Raw genomic sequence first — 27,600 nt, forward strand, 5'->3', positions numbered from 1 at the left:
TTATGCTTTAAAAATGATCGAGCCCATAGCAGATATGCTGGGTACATGACTTGTGTATGGCATGGCTTTACAAGCAATAGTGGAATTCATAACTCAATTAAAGAGTTAATGATATCCTATCATTGGCATTGTGTGGATTGATAAATATGGAACGTGGTCATGGCTTTCTTGTTCTCAAACAAGCAATTTATCACAGTCATTTGTTGATAGTGATCATGTTAATCATTAAGAAGACACAATGCTGACAATGAGATAAAATAGGATTGTATTGACTGAAAGTATTTAATTCAAAGGAATCAAGGATATTATATGAGCGTAACACACACACGACGAGGTCATTAGGCGAAATAGTTGGATGAATTGATTTCGTAAAGAGTATACAATAAGGAGTTTTCAATCATGGTACTTCTTGTGGATTGACTCAATGATTAAGAAATTTCGAATTATCAGAAGGATGCTTCTGGATATAATTGCAATCATTAGAGCCTAATTGTAAGCTCGATCGGACTGCATTTGAATTAGAAGAAAATTTTATGACTTTAGGCATAGCTCATAAAAGGGGAGATATCAGGCACCAAATAACCTATCTTAATTGGCTCTCTTCATATTATCATAACATCCATAATAATGAGATATGATATATCTTATTCATAGGAGACAATAAAGGAATATAGAAAGAATAAACCGAAATTATCCATTATAGAAAATCCCAGAAAAACCCAAAACATAAAAAATTCAGCTTTCTGTCAACTGCATACAAAGATGCGCAGATATACCTCAGACATAAATATAATGTATTAGAGAAACTCAAGACCAAATGGGTAGAAAGATATGAGAATCCTCAACTAGGAATGTAAACTTTGACTGAAAAGGCAACACTCTAAGATCAAATTATAAAACACAAAGAACAACAACTCTTCTTGTAAAAACAACTCCAGACCGAGCGAATAAGGAATATAGAACTAATAAAACGAATGGAAGATCTCTAAAAGAAGGCCAAGCATAAAGAAGACATGATCTCATACGCCGGGGCCACCATCAGACAACCTTTAGTGAAGGAAGACAAAATAATAAAAAGACTTTTAGAAATCCAATAAGACTTATCCACCGTCATAAGTGGACTAAACCAATTTTATGAAAGGTCTTTTGAAGGGTGGGATCAATGGTGGCTTGATATGGCATGTCGGGCTAACATAATAGAAAAGATTCCAAAAAGCCCAAAAAATTTAGAAGCCCAAGACGAAGAATATCTAGACGGAGCACTAGAACAATACGTGGCATAAAAATGTAAAGAAACTCACGAGATAAAAGTTATAGATACTCAGCTAAATACATCTTATCTGTATTTATTTTAATTTATTTTCGGGAAAAGAACCTTTAGGAAGCATGCACCTACCTATCTTTATCTGTTGTTGTGAAAGAAGACTCAGGTGACTTATATCCAGGCTGTCGGTGGGGACCAATGAAGCACTCAAGCCTCTATATAAGAAACTCAAATGTATCCTATTAGGTAGCAGTTAGGAAGAGAGAGAGAAACTTATTTCTTTGTAACTTCATCCAAAGTTATAAAAACTCAACCTCTTTTCCTCAAATCTATTCCTTTGTTCTTCAAATACTTTCTAGGTTTGAGATATAGAGAAAGAAGCATAAGGCCTCTATCTAGTAACTATAGCCAAGAGAGGCGTACCGGTGAAGCAGACTCTCATATCTAGATGACTCGGAGAACTAAGTCATAAACTTATCAGGTATAACTCTCTGTCCCTATCCGCTAGGTAAAACTAGCTATCTTGAGGCATAATTTACAGTGTGTATGCTCTTTTCTTGTGGTAAAAATCCGATATGAAAAATCAAAAATACTGTAAGCACCGGCCATTCTCTGGACCCCATATATTCTGGTATTAGAGCCTATGGTTACTTTATTACGGGAAATTATTGGAAACTTTGAATACTTAAGTTATACACTCTTCTTAAAGAGGAAACACTTTCTACCACGATGTGTAACCCTAAGTTAAGATAAAACTTATCGATAGTTACTGGTTTACCAATGTTAAGTTAAAACATAACTAGCAACCATAGGGGAGATAAATCCTAATGAAGCTAATAGATCTCTCTATTATTTAGATATTTCTATACCTAATGTTCATAAGTACCGTACTTGTAATAGTAATAATTGAATAAATTGTAATGTTAGACAAAAAGTAGAAATACATTGTACTCACATTTGGCATAACATTAACGATACTCCAGAAAATAAACAATTAAACACCATTGTAGACTTGATAATTAATCTTTTAGAGAATTTATATAATAGTGACCGAAAAAATAATTCAAGATTTAAAGCACATAATACGACAAAAAAACATCTTCTAATAATTCATGAGAAATGAACTTATTACAAAAGATAATAAACAACCAAGGGTTATAAAGGCACAAATAGAAAAGTAAAAGGACTGAAAAAAGATTAAATAAAGTCGATAAATTCCCATCTAAGAAAAGCATACAAGAACTAGTTGAACTTCCTAAAGCAATAGAAAAACAAACCATAAAATTTTCAAGAAGAAAATAGTAAACAAATAAAAAACCTAGAGGAAAGAATAAACACTTTAACCGACATGTTTGTTAGTCATTAAATAAGTCTTAACAATAATAAGAAAAAAGTTTTATATAATAACACAAAAGACCTACTAGAAAGACAGGTAATTGAAAATGGACTTTCTGGTGTCCAAGCTAATTACTTAATTTCAAAGCACGATAAAGTTCAAGTATCTTAGGACTGTTTGATAATCTTAGGAGTAACTCAATTTACAGATTTACAAGATTAAGACTAGAAGATTTCTCCTTAACTACGAACGCCCAAATGTACATGTACATCAAGATGGTTTTTTTTTTAACCGCGCCTTCATCTAAACTAAAAGAAATGGCTTTGGGAGTCCGATACAAAAATGGGTATTTTCTGAAAGTGATAAAATGAAATGAAATGCCCTCAGATCTCTTAGCTTTATGGTATTGTCATGCTCGGGGTTGTTCTTCAAGTACCTGGCAATGTACATAACACAACTAATATAAATGTATATATGAGTCCTATATATATTGGCTTATTTTGATATTTTTTCAACTTTTACGCAGATGGAAAATGCCTGAAATGCTGACAGTGGATATCTATAATCCATGGTAAACGTGTCCTTCCTAACTTTACCAAACTAGAGAATTATCTTGTTGTGGTCTGATTGCGCTGGCTACGATGGTGTTGGCACTCCGACTGCTGGTTGGTTTGCAGCAATCAGTTGTAAATTCTTCATAGATGCAACGGTTACACGTCCCCAGAAACATTGTAACTGTTCAATGCCATCTTGGCGCTCTGTTCCTGAGTATCAATGGCTTGTACTTCCCTTCATCCTCTTCATCACGGGTTTCAACAATGTCTGAGAATTTGGAACTACTAAACTCAGATGAGTTGCCAATTGAATTTGAGAAAGAGATGCTCCTAAATGAGTCTTTAAGGGATAGAGGGATAAGTACCGGTTGTCCAGGGACAATGCCACTTGGCTCAACAGTTCAGGTAGGAATTGAGTACATACTACAATGCATCCTACATTGTCCCCCTAGCACCTAGGACGTTTAGCTCGTATGAAACCTAAGCAATGTTGTAGCTACCGGTAGGAACCCTTGGGGAGTCTTTTTCCGAATAGAACCTTTAGCTTCTACCAGGTGGTGAAAGCTGAGCATTATTGTATGGAGGTTGGGTGTCATAAATTATGAATTTTGTACGAAGAAAGTTGGACCTAAATTTTCAAAAATTAACATATAAAAATTGGGATAAGAATCTCTTTGACGGTGCATACGCTTCAAGTAGATAGCAAGATTATTTAGGAATTAGATATCCTACCTTAGTTTTCCAACGTATGTGCTGCTAGATCTGGCTATGTTATCTACATCCATAGAGATTACATACTCATTACAAGTAGTTCTATGGGTCCGTTTTGCTTACATAAGAAACTTCCCATTTCCAACAAGCAAAGCTGCAATGAGAAATATAGCAAAGATTAAGGTCCAATATATTGCCCATGGAGATAACATGTGTGGTGAAGAGAAAGAGTGCAAAAGCCAAAGATGAGTCGAAAGTGAGGATGATCCAATCAAAATTGAGTTTTCCATCATAGGGCAAAATAATGGTAGCAAGTCTAGATGAAACCAAGACAAGCTTCTAAAATCATACATAATATCATGACAGAAAGCACTATGATCTACTAAAAGAGAATATACTAAGACAACAAAATGCACAATGGTCAGAAAAAGCTATAATCGAGGTTCGAAAACCCTAAACAACCTATAAAAATAATTTAACAGGATGATATAGTTCAAATAAAGCAAAATGCCCCTATATCATAATTGGCCACATGTCAAAGCATTTGAAATTGATTAAGGAATAAAAATAAGTGAAAGATCGGATAGAACCCTCTCAAGCATAGAAAATAATAGTTGAGGTGGAACAAGAAAGAGGTTGATCTCATGACAAAAAATCCAACCAAAAGTATTTTAAGAAAACAGATTTAATAAAAAATTTTACAATAATCTTAGATGCAACAAAAACAGATATGCCAACATTGCTACAAAGGTGAGCATATGTAGGGTGATCATGCATTAATTTCAACAGATAACATTCACCTCTAGTCTAGTATTGGAGATTAGAAAGCAAGTACATGTTCTTGTTACTTTTCCTGTCTATACCCCAAAACAAACTCTTCAGCAATGAAAATAAAAATATTTCATTTCATCTTCAGATATTATATGGTGACAGAACCTGCAATACCTTAAGAGGTCAGAACTCAATAGATTTAAGAAATTCATCAATGGTGAGACTATTTAGTTTCATTGACAACCTTTCCAGATCCTCTACTGCCGTTGACATCAATAGTCAAAAGAACTAACAAATCATAATAAAAATAGTAGTAATAATAATAACAAATGCGACAAAGAAGAGAGAAAAAGAAGCCAAAACTAGAGATAACAAATAGTAGAGAGGACAGAGACCAATAACAATGACGTTGGCAACTCTAAGCCTATACAAGTATTCATCATTGGGGAGGGCAAGTTGATGAGAAAACTAACATCCAAGAGTGTTTAGGGAATGTGATCTTGAGGCCAAATATGCTCATAGAAGCAAAAAGGGATGATAATATACACATATGTACTATCAAATAAAACCATAGAAAACCCACCTCACGACTGCAAAGATTAAATATAAATATAAATACAGAACTAATCAACTAGAAATACTGTCTGCATTTCTCTGACGCATTGGGCTTAAATAGATTCATGATATAAAGTCTAAGGTATCTCTAAGATTGCTCACTAAAAATACACTCGGAGAAGGAAAAGTGAAAAACATGCCCATACATATTTATAGTTCAGCATTGTATATGGCATTTGTTAATGCCAGAAGTCAAAAAAATACAAACTCCATTCACAGTTCTATTCGAACTAAATTAGCATCTTTTAGCTGAACATATCTGACTCAAAAATGCACTAGAAGTGCAAATAAAAAGAGCTCTCAGACTTCATGGCTATGCAAACATCATGTACAGTTCCACTGTAAACATATCCTTCAATGGCTTTTCATACACCGCCTTACCACCAAAGAAATGCCTATATAAATATAGTGTTAGAAAACAAACCGACTTTCAAAGTCAGCATAAAAAAAATTACAGGCAAAAGATTGCTATCCAAATTGACTTTCAACCTCATGGAAACATGGCTTGAAATTAAATTGAAAAGTGGCCTGCACAAAGGATAAAGCATTATCACACTGGAAGTTTCATGGAAAATCAAAAACAAATTATAATGATGGTAACAGCTTGAATAGTCTTAGACAACAAGGCTTGATAAAGTTTAAGTCGGTTTACTATGCTTATACATATGAAAAAAATTAATGAGAATGTGCTGAAAATGTTAGTGAGCCATGAGAGAAAAAAAAAGAAAAGTATTGAGTGTAAAAAAAAGGAAGGACTAGCAGTAACTAGTATAGAGAGAAAAATTTTTTTGTATTTGTATTGTGTTTATTTGTGTGTAATAGAAAAGTAGTATTTGAGTTATTTTATTAGGCTTCCATCAAGTGATATTAGAGCTAGGTTCGTGTCGATGTCACAATGGAAAACATGATTCAACCGCAAATCTCAAAATTAACAAAGATAAATTATGACAACTGAAGCATCCAGATGAAGGCTTTGTTGGGACGTTGTCGAAGAAGGATATGTCAAGCCCGAAAATGCAGCTGGTAAAGTGGCTTTGAAAAACAAAGAAAAAAAAGTATTGAAAGATGCTCGTAAAAAGGATAAGAGGGCATTGTTCTTTTATTTTCAAGGTGTTGATGAATCAACCTTTGAAAAAATTTCAGATGTGAAGACATCGAAGGAAGCGTAGGGAATTTTTCAAAAATACTTTCAAGGAGCTGAAAAGGCCAAAAAGGCACGTTTACAAACCTTTAAAGTCGAATTTGAGACGTTGAAAATGAAACCTTTAGAAAGCATTGATGATTATGTCATCCAATTGAAAGCCGTGGTGAATGAAATAAAAATGAATGCAGAAACACTTGATGATGTCAGAGTAATGGAAAAAATTTTGCGGTTATTGACACGCAAATTTGATTATATGGTGGTTTCCATTGAAGAGTCAAAAGATTTGTCACAAATATCAATCGACAAACTTGTGGGTTCTCTCCAAGCCCATGAGCAAAAAATGAAGCAAAATGATGATACTGGAAATTTGCACCAAGTCTTGCAAAGCAAGTTGTCCTTTAACAAAAGTAGAGCTAGAGATAGTTTTGGACAAGGTACAAGCAATCGTAGAGGATATCGTGGAGGATATAGAGGCAGAAATAGAGGTGGACGGGGAACATGTGGACTAAGAAATCAATCATATGTTAGAGCTCAAACAAGTAGAAGAATATCGAACATTAAATTGTAGACGAGGAGTTTGAAACCAAGGCCGAGGTCGAGGCAGAGGTAGGTTTCAACAAGGAATAAATCTTAGATACAATGTTATAATTGCAATAAATATGGCCATTTTAGTTAAAAGTGTAGATAAACTCCCAAGGTGGAGGAGAAAAATCATGTAGGAGCAGCTAAAGAAGAAGAAAATGTGGAGTCTAGTGTATTCTTCACTTATAAAGAAAGTGTAAAATCAAGTAAAAATATTTGGTATCTCAATAATTGTGCCATCAATCAAATGTTTGGCTGAAAAGACTTATTTTTAGAGTTGGACGAGAATATTCATGGATAAGTAATGTTTGGAGATGAATCACACGCTACGGTCAAAGGTAAAGGCAAAGTTACCATTATACAAAATAAAGGAGAAAAGAAGTTCATATCAGATGTTTATTACGTAACCGATTTGAAAAGCAACATCATCATCCTTGGATAGCTTCTAGAAAAAGAATATGAAGTATATATGAAAGTTTGCATGGTTGCCCTAAAAAATAAGAGTGGTGAATTAATTGCCGAAGTTGATATGACGCATAACCGTCTGTTCACTATTGACAATGAATCTGGAGAGGTGAAATGTATGAATAGCACAATCAAAGATGATTCAAGGTTGTGGCATTTAAGGTTTGGGCACCTTGGATTTCCTGGTCTGAAGCTATTGTCAAAAGAAAATATGGTGAATAGATTGCCAGAAATTAATCCTCTTGATCAATTGTGTGAAGCCTGCATTAAAGGAAAACAATACAGACAGAGTTTTGAAGTTGGAAAATCTTGACGAGCCTAGAGACCATTGGAGATCGTGCACTCCGACATAGCAGGTCCTTTTGATATACCATCACTTGGTTGAAACAGGTACTATGTTACTTTTATTGATGATTCTACTAGAAAAAGTTGGACATATCTTCTTAAAACAAAATCAAAAGCATTTGGCAAGTTTATCGAGATCAAAGCCATGGTAGAAAAATAGAGTGGACATTTTATTAAGATACTCAGAACTGATAGAGATGGTGAGTATACTTCAAAGCTATTTGAAAGCTTCTGCAAGGAGCATGGAATTATTCACCAGTTGACAACTGTGTACACGCCATAACAAAATGGAGTCGTTGAAAGAAAGAACCGTACTATTCTTGATATGGCAAGAAGCATGGTTAAAGGTAAGCATTTACCAAGAACTTACTAGGCTAAAGCTGTTCAATGTGTTGCTTATTTGTTGAATCGGTGTCCAATAAAAAGTGTGAAATAAAAGACGCCAAACAAAGCTTGGAGCAATCAAAAGCCAGGAGTTGGACATATCAAGATTTTTGGATGCATTGCATATACTCATATTCTTGACCAGACGAGAAAGAAGCTCGACAATTTAGTAAAATGTATTTTCATTGGTTATGAAAAAAGAAGCAAAGCGTGTAGGCTATACAACCCTCTCACCAAGAAATTTATTATTTCAAGAGATGTTGAATTCAATGAAGCTGATTACTGGAGATGGAGCGAAGATGAGAAGAAAATTGAAGGATTATCTTTTAGTTATGACAAAGACGATGACTTCATTAATCAAGAACAAGGCCACGATCAAAACCCTCCTCCAAGTTTTGTTGCAACAAATCCTACAACATTATCACCACCAACCAGCAGCAGTACCAATAACTCAGAGGAAGCACCTGTAAGAATGTGTAGTTTACACGATATTTAAGATGTCACAAAACCCATTAAAACAACACTTGATTATTCATTATTCTATTTAATAACAGAATGTGATCCAATAACATATGAAGATGTAATTGAAGATATCAGATGGAAGAAGGCAATGGACGAAGAAATTGCAGCAATAAGAAGAAATAACACGTCGGAGTTAACAAGTCTACCAAAAGGACATAGTCCAATTGGAGTCAAATGGGTATACAAGACGAAGACTAACAAAGAAGGAAAAGTGGAGATATACAAAGCAAGATTAGTTACAAAAGATTACAAGCAAATATATGGTGTGGACTATGATGAAGTATTTGCTCCTGTCGTCAGAATTGATACTATAAGCATTCTCACGACAATTGTAACACAAAATAAATGGAAGATTTATAATATGGACGTGAAGTCATCATTCCTTAATGGCTACTTAGAGGAAGAAGTTTACACAAACAACCACCAGGATATAGCAAACAAGGACAATAAGACAAATTTTATCGCTTGAAGAAAGCTTTATATGGACTGAAGCAAGCCCTGAGAGCATAGAACACAAGAATAGATGAATACTTTCAGAAGAATAGGTTCACGAAAAGCCCATATGAGCATGCCCTATATATGAAGAAAAATAGAGTTGTGACATCATGGTTGTGTGCTTATATGTGGATGATATGATTTTCACGGGAAACAATCCAGGTATGTTCAATGACTTTAAGAGCGCTATGACTAAAGAATTTGAAATGACAGATATTGGTGAAATGTCATACTTTTTAGGAGTCGAAGTGAAACAAATGAAAGATGGAATATTTATGTCTCAAAAGAAGTATACAGAACAAATTTTAAGAAAATTCAGAATGAAATATTGCAAGCCAGTAGCCACGACAATCGAACTAGGCATGAAATTAAGTGTTGATTCATCCAGAGAGCTGATAAATCCAACATTGTTTAAAAGTATCGTTGGAAGTTTAAGGTATTTGACTATCACACGGCCAACTATCATGTACGCAGTAGGAATAGTTAGCATATACATGGAGAAGCCAAAACAGGATCACCTGATTGCAACAAAGAGAATTATGAGATACATCAAAGGTACAATGGATCATGGTTTATTTTATACACACTCACAGAGTTTAAAATTGGTTGGTTATTCAGATAGTGATTATGGTGGTGACTTGGATGATTGCAAAAGCACATCCGGATATTTATTCTATATTGGCTCCATGATATTTTCATGGTCATCGAAAAAGAAACAAACAGTAGCCCTCTCAGCATTTGAAGCAGAATACATGGCTGTTGCAACATGCACGTGTCAAGAAATTTGGTTGAATAATATTTTTGGTGAATTATCTATTATACAAGAAGATCCAATTACAATTTATGTTGACAACAAGTCCACAATAACTCTTGCAAAGATTCCGGTGTCTCATAGTCGAAGCAAGCATATCAATACAAAGTATCATTTTATTCGAGAGCAAGTGAAGAATAAAAATGTGGACTTAGTTTCTTCTGGCGGAAATTTTTATGAAGCCATTGAAAGCGGACATATTCCATAAACTCAAAGAAAACCTTGGAATGAAAAGTTCAGTTTAAGAAAACAAACCGACTTTCAAAGTCGGAATATAAAAATTATAGCCAAAGAATTTCTATCCAATTTGACTTTCAACCTCATGGAAACGTGGCTTGAAATTGAATTGCAAAGTAGCCTGCACAAAAGATAAAGCATTATCATGTTAGAAGTTTCATGAAAAATCAAGGACAAAGGATAATGATGGTAGCAACTTGAATAGCCTTAGGCGGCAAGGCTTTATAAAGTTTAAGTCGGTTTACTATGTTTATAAATATGTAAGTAGAGTCTTATGAAAAAAATTAATGAGTGTGTGCTAAAAATGTTAGTGAGGCTTGAGAAAAAAGAAAGAAAGAAAAGTGTTGTGAGTAAAAAAAAAAGGACTAGCAGCAGCTATTATAGAGAGAAAAAGAGTTTGTATTTGTATTGTGTTTATTTGTGTGTAATAAAAAAAATAGTATTTGAGTTATTTTATTATGCTTCCATCATATAGATTGATAGGTATAGTGTGTGTGTGTTGGAAAATCATTCAATACACAACCAATAGAAAGGTCATCCAAGAGAGAGAAAGTGAACGGAGGTGGAGTGCAAAAGCCAGAGTCAACTACAAAACCAAAACCATTCAATCAAAAGAGTATTCCATCATCGGGCTCTCAATGATTTACTAAAAGAGCATATACTAAGAATGCAAAACGTACAATGGTCATCAATGCTCTAATCAAGCTTCAAATGCCCTAAAAGTCTTATAACAACAATAAAGGAAGATATATTTCAAATAAAGAAATATAAATTTAGTAACATAATTCAACAATAGTGATGCTCATGACTTTCATTCTGATCAATATCTTTAGAGATCGGTGAAAAAGGTAAACAACAATAAGATTAAGTAGCAAAAGAACTAACCTATGTATCAGCTTCTTCTTACCATTGGGCACATGCCAAAACCTTTAAAATTCATTAAGAATATGTTACATAAATGGTATCAAAAGCGGTGAAATATTGACTAGAACCATACTAAATCACTAGGAAGGTAACGTACTTTCAAATACCGGTTGATATTAAACCAGAAAGGGGTTGACAATATTTTCTTAGACAATTAAATGTTTAATGGTTTGAAATTAGCAACTAAGGAAAAAATGGATACAATAATTGATGAAATACAAGCAATAAGAGTATCAAGAAGGAAATGAAGCTTCATTTAGCAACAAAAGACTAATTTCAGCCTCGTAAAATCTTCAAAAAATATTTAACAAAGAAAAAAAAACTTCAATTTAACTTACAAGGCAACCTATTTGTCAAATTGTCTATCACAACATATTTGTTAGTGTCGCTACACATTTACAATGTATTAATGTGGATGCCAATTAAAACATGCAAATATAAATGCGAATGTTCGGATTAGATTTGAAAAAAAAAACTTCAATTTAACTTACAGGGCATCTTTCTCGTCTAAGCGTTTGTAAGTTTCCCTTCCGTCATAGTGAAATAAGGAAATAATGGAAGAATTGTATACTTGAAAAAACAAAAGAACTCTTCCGCCCAAGTAGATCTTCTAGCGATACAAGGAATCCTTCAGTTCAAAAGTTAGCACTATTCTTACAAGTGATGTTAGGTGAAGCTAGCATAGCTAATGTGGGTCTCTTCGAGACAAAAGTTAAAAAAAAGGAATATGAAAATATTTATGAATCCACTATGGGGGCATTGACACAAGCTCGCGAACTATATGTGAACCTAGCTAAAGAGAATAAGAAATTGTTGGAGCAACAGAAGAGATTACAAGAGTATCTTACTCTAACTGAAAAAGATGTTAAAAAGCTGCATGGGGTGATAAAAAACGAACTGAGCTGATAAAAATGTCTTGGAGGTTACTTTAAAAATTATGGATAAACAACACAAAGCTGCCATGACTAACTTCTAAAAGAGCCACGAGGAAGCTTTGGAGAAGTATAAAGGAGAAACTATGCAAAGTCTCCAAGAGTACTTACGTGATTTAAAGGCTAATTTCCTATTACATACTCAAGTGTTTGGTGGTCCTTTTGACGTGCAGTAAGTAAATTTTGATGCTCTTAATGAGTTTACTGATGCTCTGATGGACTTCAACGTCTATTTCCCTTTTGGAGTAGCTTGGGAAGAGTTTGTGGAGAAATGGAAAAACTCTAATAGTTTTTACCTCACTGAAAATCCTGCAAAGGCAATGAGTGCTAACTCATGATTTGCTTATCTTTATTTTACTTGTAGCATCTGAATTTGAAATGAAAATTTGAGTTTGCTTCTCACCGAAAAAGTGTTGTATTTGGTTGCTAACTTATTTTAGTTCATTATATTGTCATACTGCTAATATTAATGGGTCGTGGAGATAATTAACTCTAATGAATTCATTCATAACTTTAAATGAAATAAACTTAGGTTGTTATGTTGAATCAATGAACTCAAATAGAATTGTTCATTATCGTAAAATCAAATGAACTTAGGTTGTGATATTGAATCCGGGAACCTTAACAAGCATCTATCAAGCGCAATTCCAATAATTTTATGTGAACAACAATTTTTTAAATTAAAAATTACATGTGAGATTTGATGGCTTCTCAAAAGAGCACTCCACCATAAAGTCATCTAGCATCTGACTCTTGATCATGTCTTTGGAACATACTCTATGCCAAACTTGGCTAACTCGATTCCCCATTTTTTTCAGTCTTTCTAAAGTTTCCACTTTAGATAGTATATCTTTAATAGGTTGATTCGTCATTACAATGATAGGATGAGCCTGAAAATAAGGACGCAACTTGCGAACTGCTACAATGAGGGTAAAAATGAGTTTTTCTATTTTTGAATATCTTTGCTCCCCATTCTGCAACACCTTGCTGATGAACTTATAATATCCTACACACACCAAAAGTCCCAGCAAGTTAATGAACTCAAAAAGATACACACATAATCTTATCATAAACACATAATAATAACATACCAAATATATCTTTCATTCATCACAAATGCCATTTTGCATAACATATTCCATTCAAAAAATTAAGCCATCATCTTCCATTTCAACATTCATGATCACATTACACTTCATATAATTTAACTCACATTGTAATTCATTAATACTCGTTGAACCAAATGAAACAAATGACTTTATTATGGCATAAAATATTACAAGTACAAGTATTTAAAACTCAATTCAACCTTTTATTCGCATAATACAATTCAATCCTTTAATATAATACTCGTAAGTTCTTATTCATATACCGTTTAACAACTTATACTCAGCCTGGTCGCCAAGCCCGAGAGCAAGATGCTACACCACCGTCTCACATCACATAAAACATAAGTTGACACATTATTAAGCATACATCTTTTTTGTTTCCTTTATTATTATGTTACTTACACGAAATGCAGTCATACTTACTCTAGGGTGTACAAAACGTGCTAACATACATTGTACAATAAAAAAATAAGCACTAAACAAGCATTAGTACCATTTAACAAAATTTCTCAAAATTGTTACGTAGGTATCGAAACTGGTAGAGTGGTATCTATAATTCTTTCAAGTGGTATCGATACCGCTTGTAAAATCGATACCAAATTACCTTACTATTTCTCATCTTAAAAACCCAACTTTTGGAATATATTGGAACCACTGAAAAAGTATTGATAATTTTACCCAGGGTATCGATACTCGTGGTAAAATATTGATACCAACTAGCAAAACTAACTTCCTGCACTTAAAAAATAACAAAGGTATCGTTTTTAAAACCCGAATATTGATACCTCTGTTCTAGAACTTAAAAACACAGTATATATAATCACATTGATCATTCCAAACTAGTTCAAAACATCATGCATCAAATACCACATAAGTTTAGCACCAAAATGTCTCAAATATCAGTCCCAACATCATCTTTTAAGTCCACAATTTCCAAGTATAATAAGCATGCAAACAACTAAAAATCATAGCAAAGCCAACATAGTCTCTACCACATAACACCTACTAATAGCATCTAAAGTATTTGGCTTAGATTACCCCTCGAGACCACACCGCTCATACCAGCAGTACTTATCTGCAATGGTTAAAAAGGTGTGGGTGAGCTTAATAAGCTCAGAGAATGCTCAGAATAACCACCACGTAAATAAGCCATTATGCAACAGCGAAATAAACATATATCATATCCATAACATCTCTAACTCTAATATTATATTTCACATATTTAAACATCTTTCAGGAATCCTTTCACATTAATCACACGAATTTTAAAGCGTATATCACAGCACATGTAAATCACATTTAATCACATTCAGTAACATTGTATGATAGTTTGGCTCTTGAGGTTATGAAACATAATGTGGACTCTATCACCACACATCAGATACACAGATCTTCAACACACCAAATTAACACATAAAGTCAAAAATGTCCCATAAGTGAAGCATATAGCTAACACTTTCTAACACACCACACACACATTCCCTTATCTCTTCGAAAATTGTCCCTGAGCCTCAACGCCCCAAAAATAGCATCATAAAGGTGAGTACTCACAATCCTATGGCATGCCAATTATATCCGACGATCTCATAAGATCACAAGGCCAAAATATCCACATTATTATCACATCTTTACTTACCAATTTTTCGCACATATTCACTATATATTTACATTGTTAGCACATTATAATCACTGTCACATGGTATGAAAACATACCTACATATTTACTATCACAAATCATGAATAATATACCCATATATTCTTTTTCACAATAGTCATCACAAGCTTATGGCACATGTCATAGTGTCTCATATATGTTCATATCTTCACAATTGCACAAGCACAAGTATATCACATTCAATCATAGGTGTGAGAACACTTACACTCGAAATTTAGAGTAGGGTTTTAGGTTACCTTTAAATTCTCAATTACACAATGAATTATCTACGAATAGTGATTCCAAAACACTCACCAAAAATATGATTTCGCCAAAAAGCCAAAAGCTCAGATAAGCTTTTCTTTGCCCTTGTCTCTACTCATTGAAGGTCCTATTAACTTTAACACTTTAACAAAACAAACCACACAAACACACAATCAACAATCAGTCATTAACTCACCTTAAACAATTAAACAATAGTATAATCTACGTTCTCTTTTAACCAAAACCTTCGACATAGAAAAATTTAAATTCGTATATCTCAACTTACACTTCATCTTTTCGCACGAAAAAAATTCCGCTCATCTACATATTCATCTATGACTAACTCGCAACCTTTAAACTACACAAAACTACTCAGCTCATGGTATCCACATTTTTCGATAAGTTTTGGCAATTATGATGAAAATTTATTAAAACTCGAGAAATTCTTAATAAAACATTAAAATAACTTTAGAAACCTTCTAATAATGTTAACATAAGTTGAAAAACACTTTGAAACCACGTTTTAATCCACAACCCCAAAATCTACCATTAATGACCCAATTTTCGGCTTTAATTTAAAACATGTGTTTTAATGGCTAATAATTCGATTTAAAGAACTAAATAACATTTAAAACTATTTAGAAGTTGAACCGTTACCTTCGGTGGGAGAATAAATGAGTTTTCAACGCAAATCTGAGAAACCCACAACTGAAGAAGATGATGAAATTAATGAGGTTTTGGGTGTTTTTCTTGATTTCAATGGAGGTTTATTGGTTGGGAGATTGTAGGAATCAAAGGAATATGGTTTAGGATTCAAAATTGAGTAGAAAGACATTTGGAAAAATAAGTAAAGGCAACAAAAAAAAACAAAAGAAAGACTTTTGTGAGATTGGCTGTAGGTGGAGGTTTTAAGGTTCAATTTCAAAAATTGGCTAAATTGCAACATAAATGCTTACAGTTTAGACCCTATTACAATTCAGTAATTTTTTTAAAATTATGGGTTTCCAAAAACCCTTTTCAAAAATTGATTTGATTTTCCAAAAACTATTGTTGAAACCATTATCGAGATACCATAACACAAATTTTTGAACACTTTAAGGCTAAAATTCCTAAAATACCCCTAAAACTCCTAGGCCTTATTTTGGGGTGTTACATATTAAACCTTAGAACATTGATATAATAGTCATTTCATTAATATCATTTTCAATTATTTCCTTACTCCGAAGATGTCGTGGTATCTTTCAACCAATGTCTTACACAATCCCAAAGTGATACCATAGTATCTTTCAACTATAGTCTTGATTGTTTTCCAGTATAGTGTCGTAGTATCTTTCAACTAGGGTTTTAACTATTCCGGTTTAATGCCATTGTATCTTTCTACTATGGTATTTTCCTTTTCGATTATAATGCCAAGATATCTCTCAATCATGGTCTTTCTGTAATGACCCGAACTTTAAGGTTATAGGAAAAATATATTTTCGGGTCTCTGTTTCTGAAAAATGGATTAGAAAATATTTATAAAAAATAATTACGAATTTAATTGAGTGGTTAATTAGAGTTTAATTAAGAGAATTTAGCTTAAAAAGGATAATTAGATAAAAGGATTAAATTGAATAAAGTGTGAAAGTTTAATTGTAGATTAAAAGAAAATGAAAAGGACCAAAATGGCAATTATGCCATTTGTCCTAAGTGATGCGGCAAATGCATAAAAATCTTTGATTTTTATGCATAAATATGTATAATAAATTTTTTATTATGGTTTTATAATTTATATTTATTAATATTATATTATGAAATAAATTAAATAAAGACATGTGTATGGTAATGATTTGATACAAGTGTATAAATAAAAATACATATATTTGTAATACATGTATTTAATTATTAAAAGATATTTATTATTTATAAAAGATATTTATTAATTAAATAATTATATTATGAGATTTTTATGTAATAAATATATTAAATTATGACAAATGTATGGTAAAATTTGTGACATGTGTAATAATAATATACACATGTATAAATAATAAATAAGTAATAATACAATGTTATTATATTATATATATATAAAAAACAAGTAAAGAAAAGAAACATAATAGGTAAACGTGAAACAGGGGAGAAAGAAGGAGAAAAAGAAAGGAAAGAAAGAAAAGGGAAATTTGAAGGTTTGAAGCTTTAAAGTTTAATTGCTAACAAGAAAAACGAGGCATCGGCATCTAAAAGAAAAGAAAAGATAGTTGAGGAGTTAGCTCGAGAAAATATGGTTTGTATTTTTATAATCCGAACTTAGTTATTATTTGTTATATTTATATACATATGGCAATTGTTAGTGTTAGAATTATGATGTTTTACAATTGGAATGGATTGATTTTGGTATACGATGAATTTATTGAATTTATATTGATTGAAACTATTTTGATTGAATTTATATTGATTGAATTATATAATATATATGATTTATATAAAAATTTGGATATTGAATGAATGTTATATTGAAATATGAGGAAATTGATATGAATATATGAGATTTGTGATACTTGAATATTTGATATTGAAAAGTGAACTAAATTTTATTAAATTATGAATTAATGTGAATAATTGAAATATATTTGTTGAATTGAATGAAAATGTATGAAATTGTGAAAATGTGTGAATATATATGATTATCAGAATGGTATATTGATGAAAGAATTATTAAATTGAGAAAGTGAATGAAATACCCTATTAACTAGTCGGGCTGAGTCGGATATAATTGGCATGCCATAGGATATGGAAGTGTACGGGATTTGCCGGCTTTACCGATCAGACACTTTGTGTGTCGTATTTCAGGCACCTTCTGTGTCGTATTTCAGGCACCTTCTGTGTCGTATTTCAGGCACCCGTGTGTCGTTTTAGGCACTTTATGTGCCGTATACTGATCAAGTACTATGTACCGTTTTAGGCACAATGTGCCATACTGGTGTGTTTGGGTTGGAATCCGTGTATCCGTCAAAGTCCAGGTTTGTTAATAGGGGTAAATAAGTGAAAGATAAATCGAATAAATTTGATTGATCAAGCTATTGAAATGGAACGAAAAAAATTGAATTGAGAATTAAAAATTTAGATATGAGATTGAAAATATGAACCAAAGGTTCATGAAATGATTAGAGTTCGAATTGATGATATATGATGCCACTTGATGAATTGATGATATATGATGCCACTTGATGAATTGAAATGTGATTTGAGATATATGAATCATATGTATATAGTGAAAGCTATCAGAGATAGTAAGTTGATATGATATAAATGAAATTGACTGTTATTGAAATGAATGAAAATGGAATAAAATTGATAAATGCATAGTTGAATATAGTTTATTGATATTGAATTGTGAATAATTTAAGGAAAGATATATCGAATAGTAAGAGAAGAATGGAGTAAATAATAATGGATTTATTTAAGAAATGAACAATTACGTTATTATGTTTATTATATGATTTGTATAAAATTTATATGGTAAGTAGTTGAAATTTATCTATGAAATAAATGATCGAATAATTGTAATCGTTATTATGATCTTAAGTATTTTTATTATTATTATTAAATGTTTGGATTATAAAAATACCATTGAGTATACCCATACTCAGCATACGGTTTGTTTCCGTGCGCAGGTTAAGTAAAGATAGAACGTTGAATCAGCATCTCAGGCCGATCCCGAATTCATTAAGGTAAAGTGTGTTAATTATTGGTAATGGCATGTACCTAGGGTGTCTTATGTGTGTGTCATTTTAAAATTGTAAATGTAAGAATGAAATAATTAGATTTAGGTTTGGTTATGATATATAATAGCATTTTGGTTAATTTAGCATGAAATTGATTTATTTGATGATATTTGATATTTAAATACAATTAAATATTGGATAATATGTAAATGTTTAAATTAGGAAAATTATGAGTGTATCTGGTTATGTTGGTATTTATGTGCATATTAATTGTATATGTCTGATAGGTCCGGTAATGCTCTGTAACCCTGTTTCGAGGACGGTTTGGGGTTAGGGGGTGTTACACTTTCCCTTTTCTCAAACCAATGAATCCAATCACCAATTTATAGACATATAAATAAGTATCAATTTACTTCTAGAAATAAAATTAATTACTTTAATTGAATTTCGATCTTACCTCGACTAAAACGGTTGCAAAAACCATTAGTCCGAAAACTTTAGCTTTTTATTGATTTAAATTTGGTTGTACCGTTTCTTGATCTAAATAGTAATTTTATTCAATTAATACTTTTCTAGCACTTAGTAATCAATTTAATACAATTTAGCCCTTCCATCACTATTTTAAAAAATTTAGTCCTTAAACATGAAACTTGCAATTTTACAATTTTTAAAGAAAAATCATGCTAGTCAAATTTGCTAGGGACCCTATACAACTCATATTTATCATGTTTTTACAAAAATTTCATGAAGTTTTACTATTTAAACAATTTAATCCCTAAACATTAAAATTACTAAAAATCACTTAACAAAATACTTCTATTTAACAACCAAGCTTAATAATCTATCAATTAAATTCACAAACACACTTAAATCATTCATGATAAATCTCTAAACTTTTAACAATCTTACGAATTGACCTCCAGGTTAGCTAAATTAAGCTAAAACGATCACAAAAATATAAAAAAAATCATTAAAAGTGGACCTTAAAATCTCCCACATGCATGGGAGAGAACTTAGTCGAACCTCCTTGGTGTCAACAATGGTGTTGTTTCGAAGATGAACATAAAAAAATAAAAATGATATGTTTGTTTATTTTATTTTAACTTAACTTTTCTTTTAATTTTTATTAAAATATAACATATAAATTAACAAATTTTAAACACCAACAGTGAATACCATTTGCTTATGGCATTATTGTCACACAAACCCTTGTGACATTATTAATTTAACCATTTAATATCTTTAATTAATAGAATTTAACTTTTGTAACTTCTACGATTTAGTCTTTTTTAATTAATTAACTATTCAAACATTAATTTCTTAATCAAATTTCAATAAACTTATATAATCATTTCATAAATATTTAATAAAAATATTTACAAACTCGGTTTATAAAAATGAGGTCTCAATACCTCATTTTCCAATACCACTTGACTCGGGGATTAACCACTTGAACTTAACTATACGGCCAATTAACAAAATTTATTAAATCAAAATTTCAATTATATTATACTTGACTCATAAATATTAATTAATAATATTTTCAAACTCACTCGTCGAATTTATGATCTCGAAATCACTATTTGCGACACCATTAAAAAACAGATTGTTACAATTACACAATCGTGTTGTTGGATGATCTGATTTATATTGCTAAACAACATTAGGGGACATATTAATAGGAAATCTTAAATAAATTCGCACCACCTACCTCAACATCATCAAAATGGATATATATATATCTCTACTTGTTGAGTATGACTCCTATTTCAGCCAATTTTGAGAAATAATCTTTCAGTTAAATTCTGTTTATTTGTTTCAATCAAACTCAGATTAGTCTAGATCATTTTATTATTATTTAACTTATGAATTTAGCCTATAAATAGGCTCTTTTACAACCTTAGAAAATACACCCATTAGAAATTAGAACTCATAACACGTTTAGAGAATTTTGTATTTACGCTTTAAGGGTTCTTTATTTTCAGGTTTTCGGGGTTTAGTTTTTATCTCCATCTTTTGTACTCTTCGTTCTTTTGCCATTATAGTAAAATTATTTTTACCTGTGGTTTTTATCCTTTTTGGAGGAGTTTTTCCATGTTAAATTTGTGTGTTCAATTTCTCAATTTATTCCGCTATTTTTTTCTTTTTGCTTAATTGGGTCGATTCCACAAATGTTATCAGAGCTAGTTCAATTTTCATAGATCAACCTATTCAGAGATGTCAGCAACAAGGTTTGAAATTGAAAAGTTCGATAGTGAGACAAATTTCAATCTGTGCTAAGTTCGGATGATGGCAATTTTAGTTCAAACCGGCTTGAAAAAGGTTGTTACTGGGAAAAAGCCTGAGAATCTAAATCAAATAGAATGGGAAGAGCTTGATAAAAAGGCCTTCTCTGCAATCTAGTTGTGCCTCATGAATACGGTATTGCAGGAGGTATTGATGGAGAAAACCTCATCCGCCTTCTAGAAAATGTTAGAAACTCTTTATGTGACTAAGTCTCTGGCTAATCATTTAGTGTTCAAACAATGTTTATTTACGTTTCGCATGAACAAATGTGAGCTTCTTAGAGATTATATCAGTCAATTCATTACTTTTTAAAATGATTTAAAGAACGTTGAGGTTCATATTGACGATGAAGATCAGGCTATGCTATTATTGTACTCTTTACCCCCTTCATATAAATCTTTTATGGAGACCCTAATTTATGGCTGAGACAAACTCTAGTTTAAAGATGTGAAGGGTCATTTGTTGAGTAGAGACAAACTCGACAATGAGTTTGGTTTGGATGGCAAGGTAGATAAGCAAGCTTCCATTTTGGTAGCATCAAAGAAACAAAACAAAAGGTGTCACCATTATAAAAAGTTAGGTCATGTCAAATCAGATTGTTATAAATTGCAAAATAAAAGAGTTGCTCAGAGTAACGAGGAAGATATAACTGGTGCTAATTTGGTCGATGAAAACAGTGATGATTTCTTGTTAGTGTTAACAAGTGTTAACTCCAAGCTCTTGTCCGAGTGGATCCTAGATTCGGGATGTTCTTTCTACATGTGTCCCAATAGAGAATTGTTCTTCACATACAGTTTGGTTGAAGGTGGATTTGTGTGCATGGGAAATGATTCATCTAGTAATGTAATTGGTATTGGTACTGTTAAAATTGGGAAACACGATGGGACGACTAGGACACTCTTATATGTCAGGTATGTACCTATTTTACGAAAGAATCTCATCTCCTTGAGTATTTTAGACTTGAAAAGATGCAGAATCAACATCCACTCGAGCGACATTAAAGTATCTCATAGAGCTCTCGTTTTATTAAAAGGCAAAAGAACCGACAGTCTTTATATTCTGAAAGGTTTTACAGTGACCGGTGAAATCAGACGTCCCTCGTTCGTTATTGAGTCGAAGTAAACTCGTTTGGAGCGGAGGCAACTTGGTCATAGGAAGAAAAAAGGTATGATCGTTTCGCTGAAGAGTTTTCTTTTTTGGATGTAGGTTTTGAAAAGTTAGGGCACCGTGTTTGTGAAAATTAGACCCTGGTTAATTTGATTTGGTAGTGTACAAGTCGAAGGCTAGAAGTCTTCCAGTTTCTAAGCACAGATTCGACTCAGTTAATTCCCTACATAGTTCAAGATAGGCTCATGCGAGCTTTGGCAAAATGGCGTTATGGAAATATGAGTCAAGGTGGAGATTTGTTGAGTATGACTCCTATTTCAGTCAAATTTGAGTAATAATCTTTCAGTTAAACTTTGTTTATTTGTTTCAATCAAACTCTAATTAGTATAGATTATTTTATTATTATTTGACCTATGAATTTAGCCTATAAATAGGCTCTTTTACAACCTTAAAAAATATACCATTAGAGATTAGAACTCATAACACATTTAGAGAATTTTGTGTTTATGTTTTGAGGGTTCTTTATTTTCGGGGTTTAGTTTTTATCTTCATCTTTTGTACTCTTCGTTCTTTTGTCATTATAGTAATATTATCTTTGCCCATGATTTTTTATCCTCTTTGGAGAAATTTTTCCACGTTAAACTTGTGTGTTCAATTTCTCAATTAACTTTGCTATTTTTTTTTACTTGTTGCTTAATCGGGTCGATCCCTACAGTACTACAATATTCCCAATTGAAAAATATGCATCTATCATCATTTCGACATCATCATTACCATTCAACTCAGTTGCAGTAAACTTGTTTGGATAAAATGATGTCAAAAATCTATATTTCAAACTAGATAATCTCTTTTGACTTTCACCTTAGACTTTTCTAGTAAATTTTTACACAAGTTCATCCAATTTGATGCTCTTTATAAATGCAATGCTTACAAGATGAACAAATTCAAATATGATCCCAATTTCAATGTCACAAATTTATTCCTTATGATAAATAATCATAAAAAATATGCTACTCATCTTACATGCTAAAACCTATATAACATTACATAACAACGAAGTAGATACGAGAATATTATCATATACATATATCACTAGTTATATCAAAACTAAATATCATGATATTAATTGCACATTATAGTATTACAACAAAATTTTTAAAACATTATAATATCACATTTTTGGACAAAATATTATGGAGAGAGTAACAATATTATTTTAACAAAAATTTTTACCGGTTAGATTGAGAATCGATAAGAATCAAATGAACTGACTAAAACATTAATTGAACCAACAGTTAAATCTCTTCTTTTTTGAAATTTTAATAATTTGTAATCGAACCGATGGCTTGACTAGTTCAATCATCGCTTTGATTTAAAAAACATTGGGCAAAAGCCTTGACCCCTTAGCCAAGGGATATAGTATTTTGACAATTTTTTAATTTTAACCCTTGAGTTTCTAAAATTTTATTTTAACCCCATAATGAATTAAGGGGTGAAATATTATAATTACAATAGTAATTTTTATAAATAAATAGATTTTAAAAAGTGAAAAAGAAACCGAATTTCTTTTGGTCAACCAATTTAAACAAATGTTTGATTTAATCAATTATTAATTCTGTAGCTGCAAACATGGAAAATCTTTGTTTTGGAACTTCCAAATCTCATTGACTATTAATTAGATTTAATGGACGTTTTGGAGACTGAAACGAGAGGCCAAACCCAAACATCAAGGCCGAAAGGACCAGAAATGCAAAAACCAATGAGCAATTAAGCCGACTCACATGTTAACGTGGATCTCTATAAACTTATTTATTTGTAGGAATTAGACTGAATTTCATAATATTTTAAGCTCTCAATCAATTAGCTTTTCTAATTCCATAGACAACTTAGGTTTTACATATCCCAAAATTTAATATTATTACTTATTTTATTGAGAGTGAAATCACAAAATTTTTTGAGTGGACTAGATATATATCCTAAATTTCTTTATAAGATAAAAAGTATAATATTATTATACTAATTTATACTTTTTATAAAAAATTTACCAACACAAGCCTGCTCTCCATTTATCAAATATGCATGTGTTTTTTTTTATTTTTAAAAAGATACATATGTTTAATATTAAATTCAGATGTGTTAGATATGTTGTACCTGAAGTAACATCTCACATATAAAATATGAACAAATCACGAGGTCTTATTTTTTAATTATTTAATTGAGTATTTGATCTCTTTTAATGAAAATGAGACATATTTTATAATTCAGTGTTCAAAGATTATAAACAATAAAAAAATAGTCATTATTTAATAATGAATATATATAAACCGAAAAAGAGAACCATTGAAGCAATAAATAAAAAAAAAATAGAGAAGTAAAAATAAAACGCGTAGGTAAGGCAGTAGAGACGCGGCTAAGGAAGATCCAAGATAGATTGGGTTGTGAAAGTCAAATGTATTGGGTTTTGAACAGCCCCATTAAATACATCCATTTTCTTCTACTTCTAGAAATCTAGGACGGGATTAAGTAACCTTTACACGCTTCTTTGCCTAATCTTTCTTCATATTTAACCCAATCAACGCTGCAATACTTTTCACACCTCAAATTTTATTTGAAGCAAAAACAAATCCCAAATAACACAAGCTTTGTTTTTGTTTTGATTTCTCTGTTAATTAGCAATGAATACCAGCAGCAAAGAATCGCAGCCTAATTACCCCACTATCTCACCTGATGAATATACCAACCCTTTCCATCAACAGCCGCACATGGAACCTGCAGCGGCCACCGCGGCGGCACCCGCATCAACATCTTCGTCGCCTCCTCCTCCACCTCCTCCGGAACAGTCTGAGAAATGGGGGACTCATATCATGGGAACACCAGCTGTTCCCACATGTCATCCAGACAACAAGAAAGCAGCCTTGTGGGGTGCTGGTGACCAAGCTCAATACTACCATCATCCATACCTCCAATATTCCCCCGTCGAGAGATCAAGCAATAACCCCATGGATTCCATGCTTCAAGTCTTCAACACCTGGAGTCACAAAGCTGAGACCATGGCCAATAATATCTGGCACAATCGTATGACCAATAACCTAGCTAGTCTTATATTAACTTCCCTTCCAAGAATCCCAGCTGATTAACATATTTGTTGTTCAATTGTTAAACAGTTAAAACAGGACCATCTGTATCGGGAGCTGCATGGGGGAAGATGAACGTGACAGCCAAAGCAATATCAGGAGGTGGATTCGAATCGCTTTATAAGCAAACATTCGCAACGTATTCAAACGAGAAGCTGAAGAAATCATTCGCATGCTATTTATCGACTTCGACAGGACCAGTTGCGGGAACACTTTACCTATCCAATATCCATGTAGCTTTCTGTAGTGATCGCCCTTTGTCATTCACAGCACCATCAGGGCAGGAAACATGGAGCTATTACAAGATAATGATACCACTGAGCAAAGTAGGGATAATAAACCCAGTGATAATGAGGGAGAATCCATCAGAGAAATATATACAGATTGTGACAGTGGATGGACATGATTTCTGGTACATGGGATTTGTGAATTATGAGAAAGCGTCAAAGCATCTGTCTGAGAGTGTTTCCAGTTCTGTAGCAACTGGGATTGCTGTTCAACCTTCACCTGTTGCATCGTAAACACAGGATTTTATTATATTTTTCTTTTCATATTTACAGGCCTTTGCTTTTGTTTGGAGATTTGGGTTCGGCTTGTCTTAGATTTATTCCATCGATTGTACCATTTTTGTAAAATAATTTATTATTTCGTACACCTTTTGTTCAATAAAAAACTTCCAAAAAAAATTAACGCCGCTGCCGGGGATCGAACCCGGGTCGCCCGCGTGACAGGCGGGAATACTCACCACTATACTACAACGACACATTAGTATAAGCTTGATTTTTGTATCGAATTTCAGAGATGCAATCTTCTGCATATAAATTTTGAAAAAAGTCGAAAATTTAAGCTTTTCACTTTTGTGAGAGTATTTTAAATGGTTAATTTTTAACCCAAAAAAAAAAACTATTTGAAACCTCATACACTATTTGGATTTGAGTTTTCAGGCAGTAAATGTTAATCCTTTTATTTGATTAGCTTCTTTTCAATATAGTATATCCCTGAGTGTAATGTGGGTACGTTTCTATCATGTGTGTGAGTATTAACTCTCTAATTATATAATAAAAAAATTATTTAAGTAGATTTGTAAAATTTTTGAAGTAAAAAAGCGAATTTTTATTTTGTGATTTCATTGATAAGTAATTTTACAAAGGAAATTAAAATCTTAGGACACTAAAACATGCACATAGAAAACACATAAAGGAAGTGGTATGATTGTTTTAACATATTGGGGAGACATTTGATTCCAAGAAGTAAATTCCGGACAAAAGCGAAAATCACAAGTACGTCACAATATCGACCGTCAACCACCAAACTGAATCCAGAGAATTGGCATGTTGAATCCATTGATGACATACAAGTCCATTCTGGGAAACCTGCGAACACTGAAACAAACATTACATCCATCAAATCAAATCAAATCAAAACAAATTCGTTTGGACATTGGAAAACTGAATCACCATAAACTTACAGAAAATTGGATCACCAAATACTTGAGAAAACCTCCCTCAAGGGAGGACTAAGGCCAAATCATTCGACTTAAAATTATTTTTCTGAAAAGAGTGATCTCCTTCAGTTAGAAAAAGGTAAGTGGCTGGCTAGGAGACTATAAATGGAGGGGGGAGGTAGCTAGGTTGAAAGAGACCAGCGGTGGTGAAGCAAAAGGGTGTTTATGGCAACAAGGGAAGGAGAGAAGGAAGTAGCCGGCATGGTGAGCCAAGGGTAGGCTGGTGGGAGGTCGCCAGAGGTGGACTTCCCGTATGAGCGATTGTGGGGGAGGAAAAATCAAAAAAAGGAGAAAATGAGCAGAGATGAAGTTAGAAGGCCGAAATAGAACTTTAAACTTTTGAAAGGGGGGGGGGCAAAGCTAAATTTTTTTAAAAAAAAAGACAGATTATATAATTAAAATTTAAAAGGGACCAAATTATAAAAATTTCATTTATTCGAATGAGTAAAGAACTTCAAATGAATGTTTTCCCATTTGATCAAGCATCTCGCTTACGTCCTCCTTAGCAGGCGTGTGTGAGAGAGAGAAGACAAGAGAAAAGCCCACAGCCCGCCTAGAGGCCGGTGCTGCTGCGGACAAGATAAAACTTTGGGATGGAAAGGGTGAGCGGCTAGTTTTCAAAGGAGGGCCGTGGTTTTCTTTGAAGAATGACTCCATTCACCCCATCCTTCCCTAATCTTCTCCATCTCCATCATTTCATGACACTTGAGTCTAATGCAATATAAATATCATTAGATTTGAAA

The 27,600-nt window shown here is 32.5% G+C and overlaps 2 protein-coding genes, 1 non-coding gene and 1 pseudogene across 3 annotated transcripts; 2 read left to right on the forward strand and 2 right to left on the reverse strand.

Moving 5' to 3' along the window:
- Positions 1–3,095: 3,095 nt before the first annotated feature.
- LOC107937104 (tubby-like F-box protein 8) lies at positions 3,096–3,939 on the reverse strand (annotated as a pseudogene).
- Positions 3,940–9,682: 5,743 nt separating this feature from the next.
- Positions 9,683–10,207, forward strand: LOC121203783 (secreted RxLR effector protein 161-like). Its single transcript, XM_041074236.1, has one exon. The coding sequence runs from the start codon at positions 9,683–9,685 to the stop codon at positions 10,205–10,207; it is 525 nt and encodes a 174-aa protein (XP_040930170.1).
- A 14,440-nt stretch (positions 10,208–24,647) lies between these two features.
- Positions 24,648–26,735, forward strand: LOC107937115 (GEM-like protein 5). The gene is made up of 2 exons (XM_016869935.2): positions 24,648–25,294; positions 25,384–26,735. The coding sequence occupies exons 1-2, from the start codon at positions 24,895–24,897 to the stop codon at positions 25,872–25,874; spliced, it is 891 nt and encodes a 296-aa protein (XP_016725424.1). The 5' UTR covers positions 24,648–24,894; the 3' UTR covers positions 25,875–26,735.
- Positions 26,044–26,115, reverse strand: TRNAD-GUC (transfer RNA aspartic acid (anticodon GUC)). The gene has a single exon. It is a non-coding gene; the product is annotated as a tRNA-Asp (tRNA).
- Positions 26,736–27,600: the final 865 nt, after the last annotated feature.

This window comes from Gossypium hirsutum, chromosome A07 (assembly GCF_007990345.1).
Source record: "Gossypium hirsutum isolate 1008001.06 chromosome A07, Gossypium_hirsutum_v2.1, whole genome shotgun sequence".
Lineage (NCBI taxonomy): Eukaryota > Viridiplantae > Streptophyta > Magnoliopsida > Malvales > Malvaceae > Gossypium > Gossypium hirsutum.

Coding starts and splice junctions, on each gene's coding strand:
- LOC121203783 (XM_041074236.1), top strand. CDS start 9,683: ATGGAGAAGCCAAAACAGGATCACCTGATTGCAACAAAGAGAATTATG.
- LOC107937115 (XM_016869935.2), top strand. CDS start 24,895: ATGAATACCAGCAGCAAAGAATCGCAGCCTAATTACCCCACTATCTCA. Junction 25,295..25,383: donor CAATAATATCTGGCACAATC/GTATGACCAATA, acceptor ATTGTTAAACAG/TTAAAACAGGACCATCTGTA.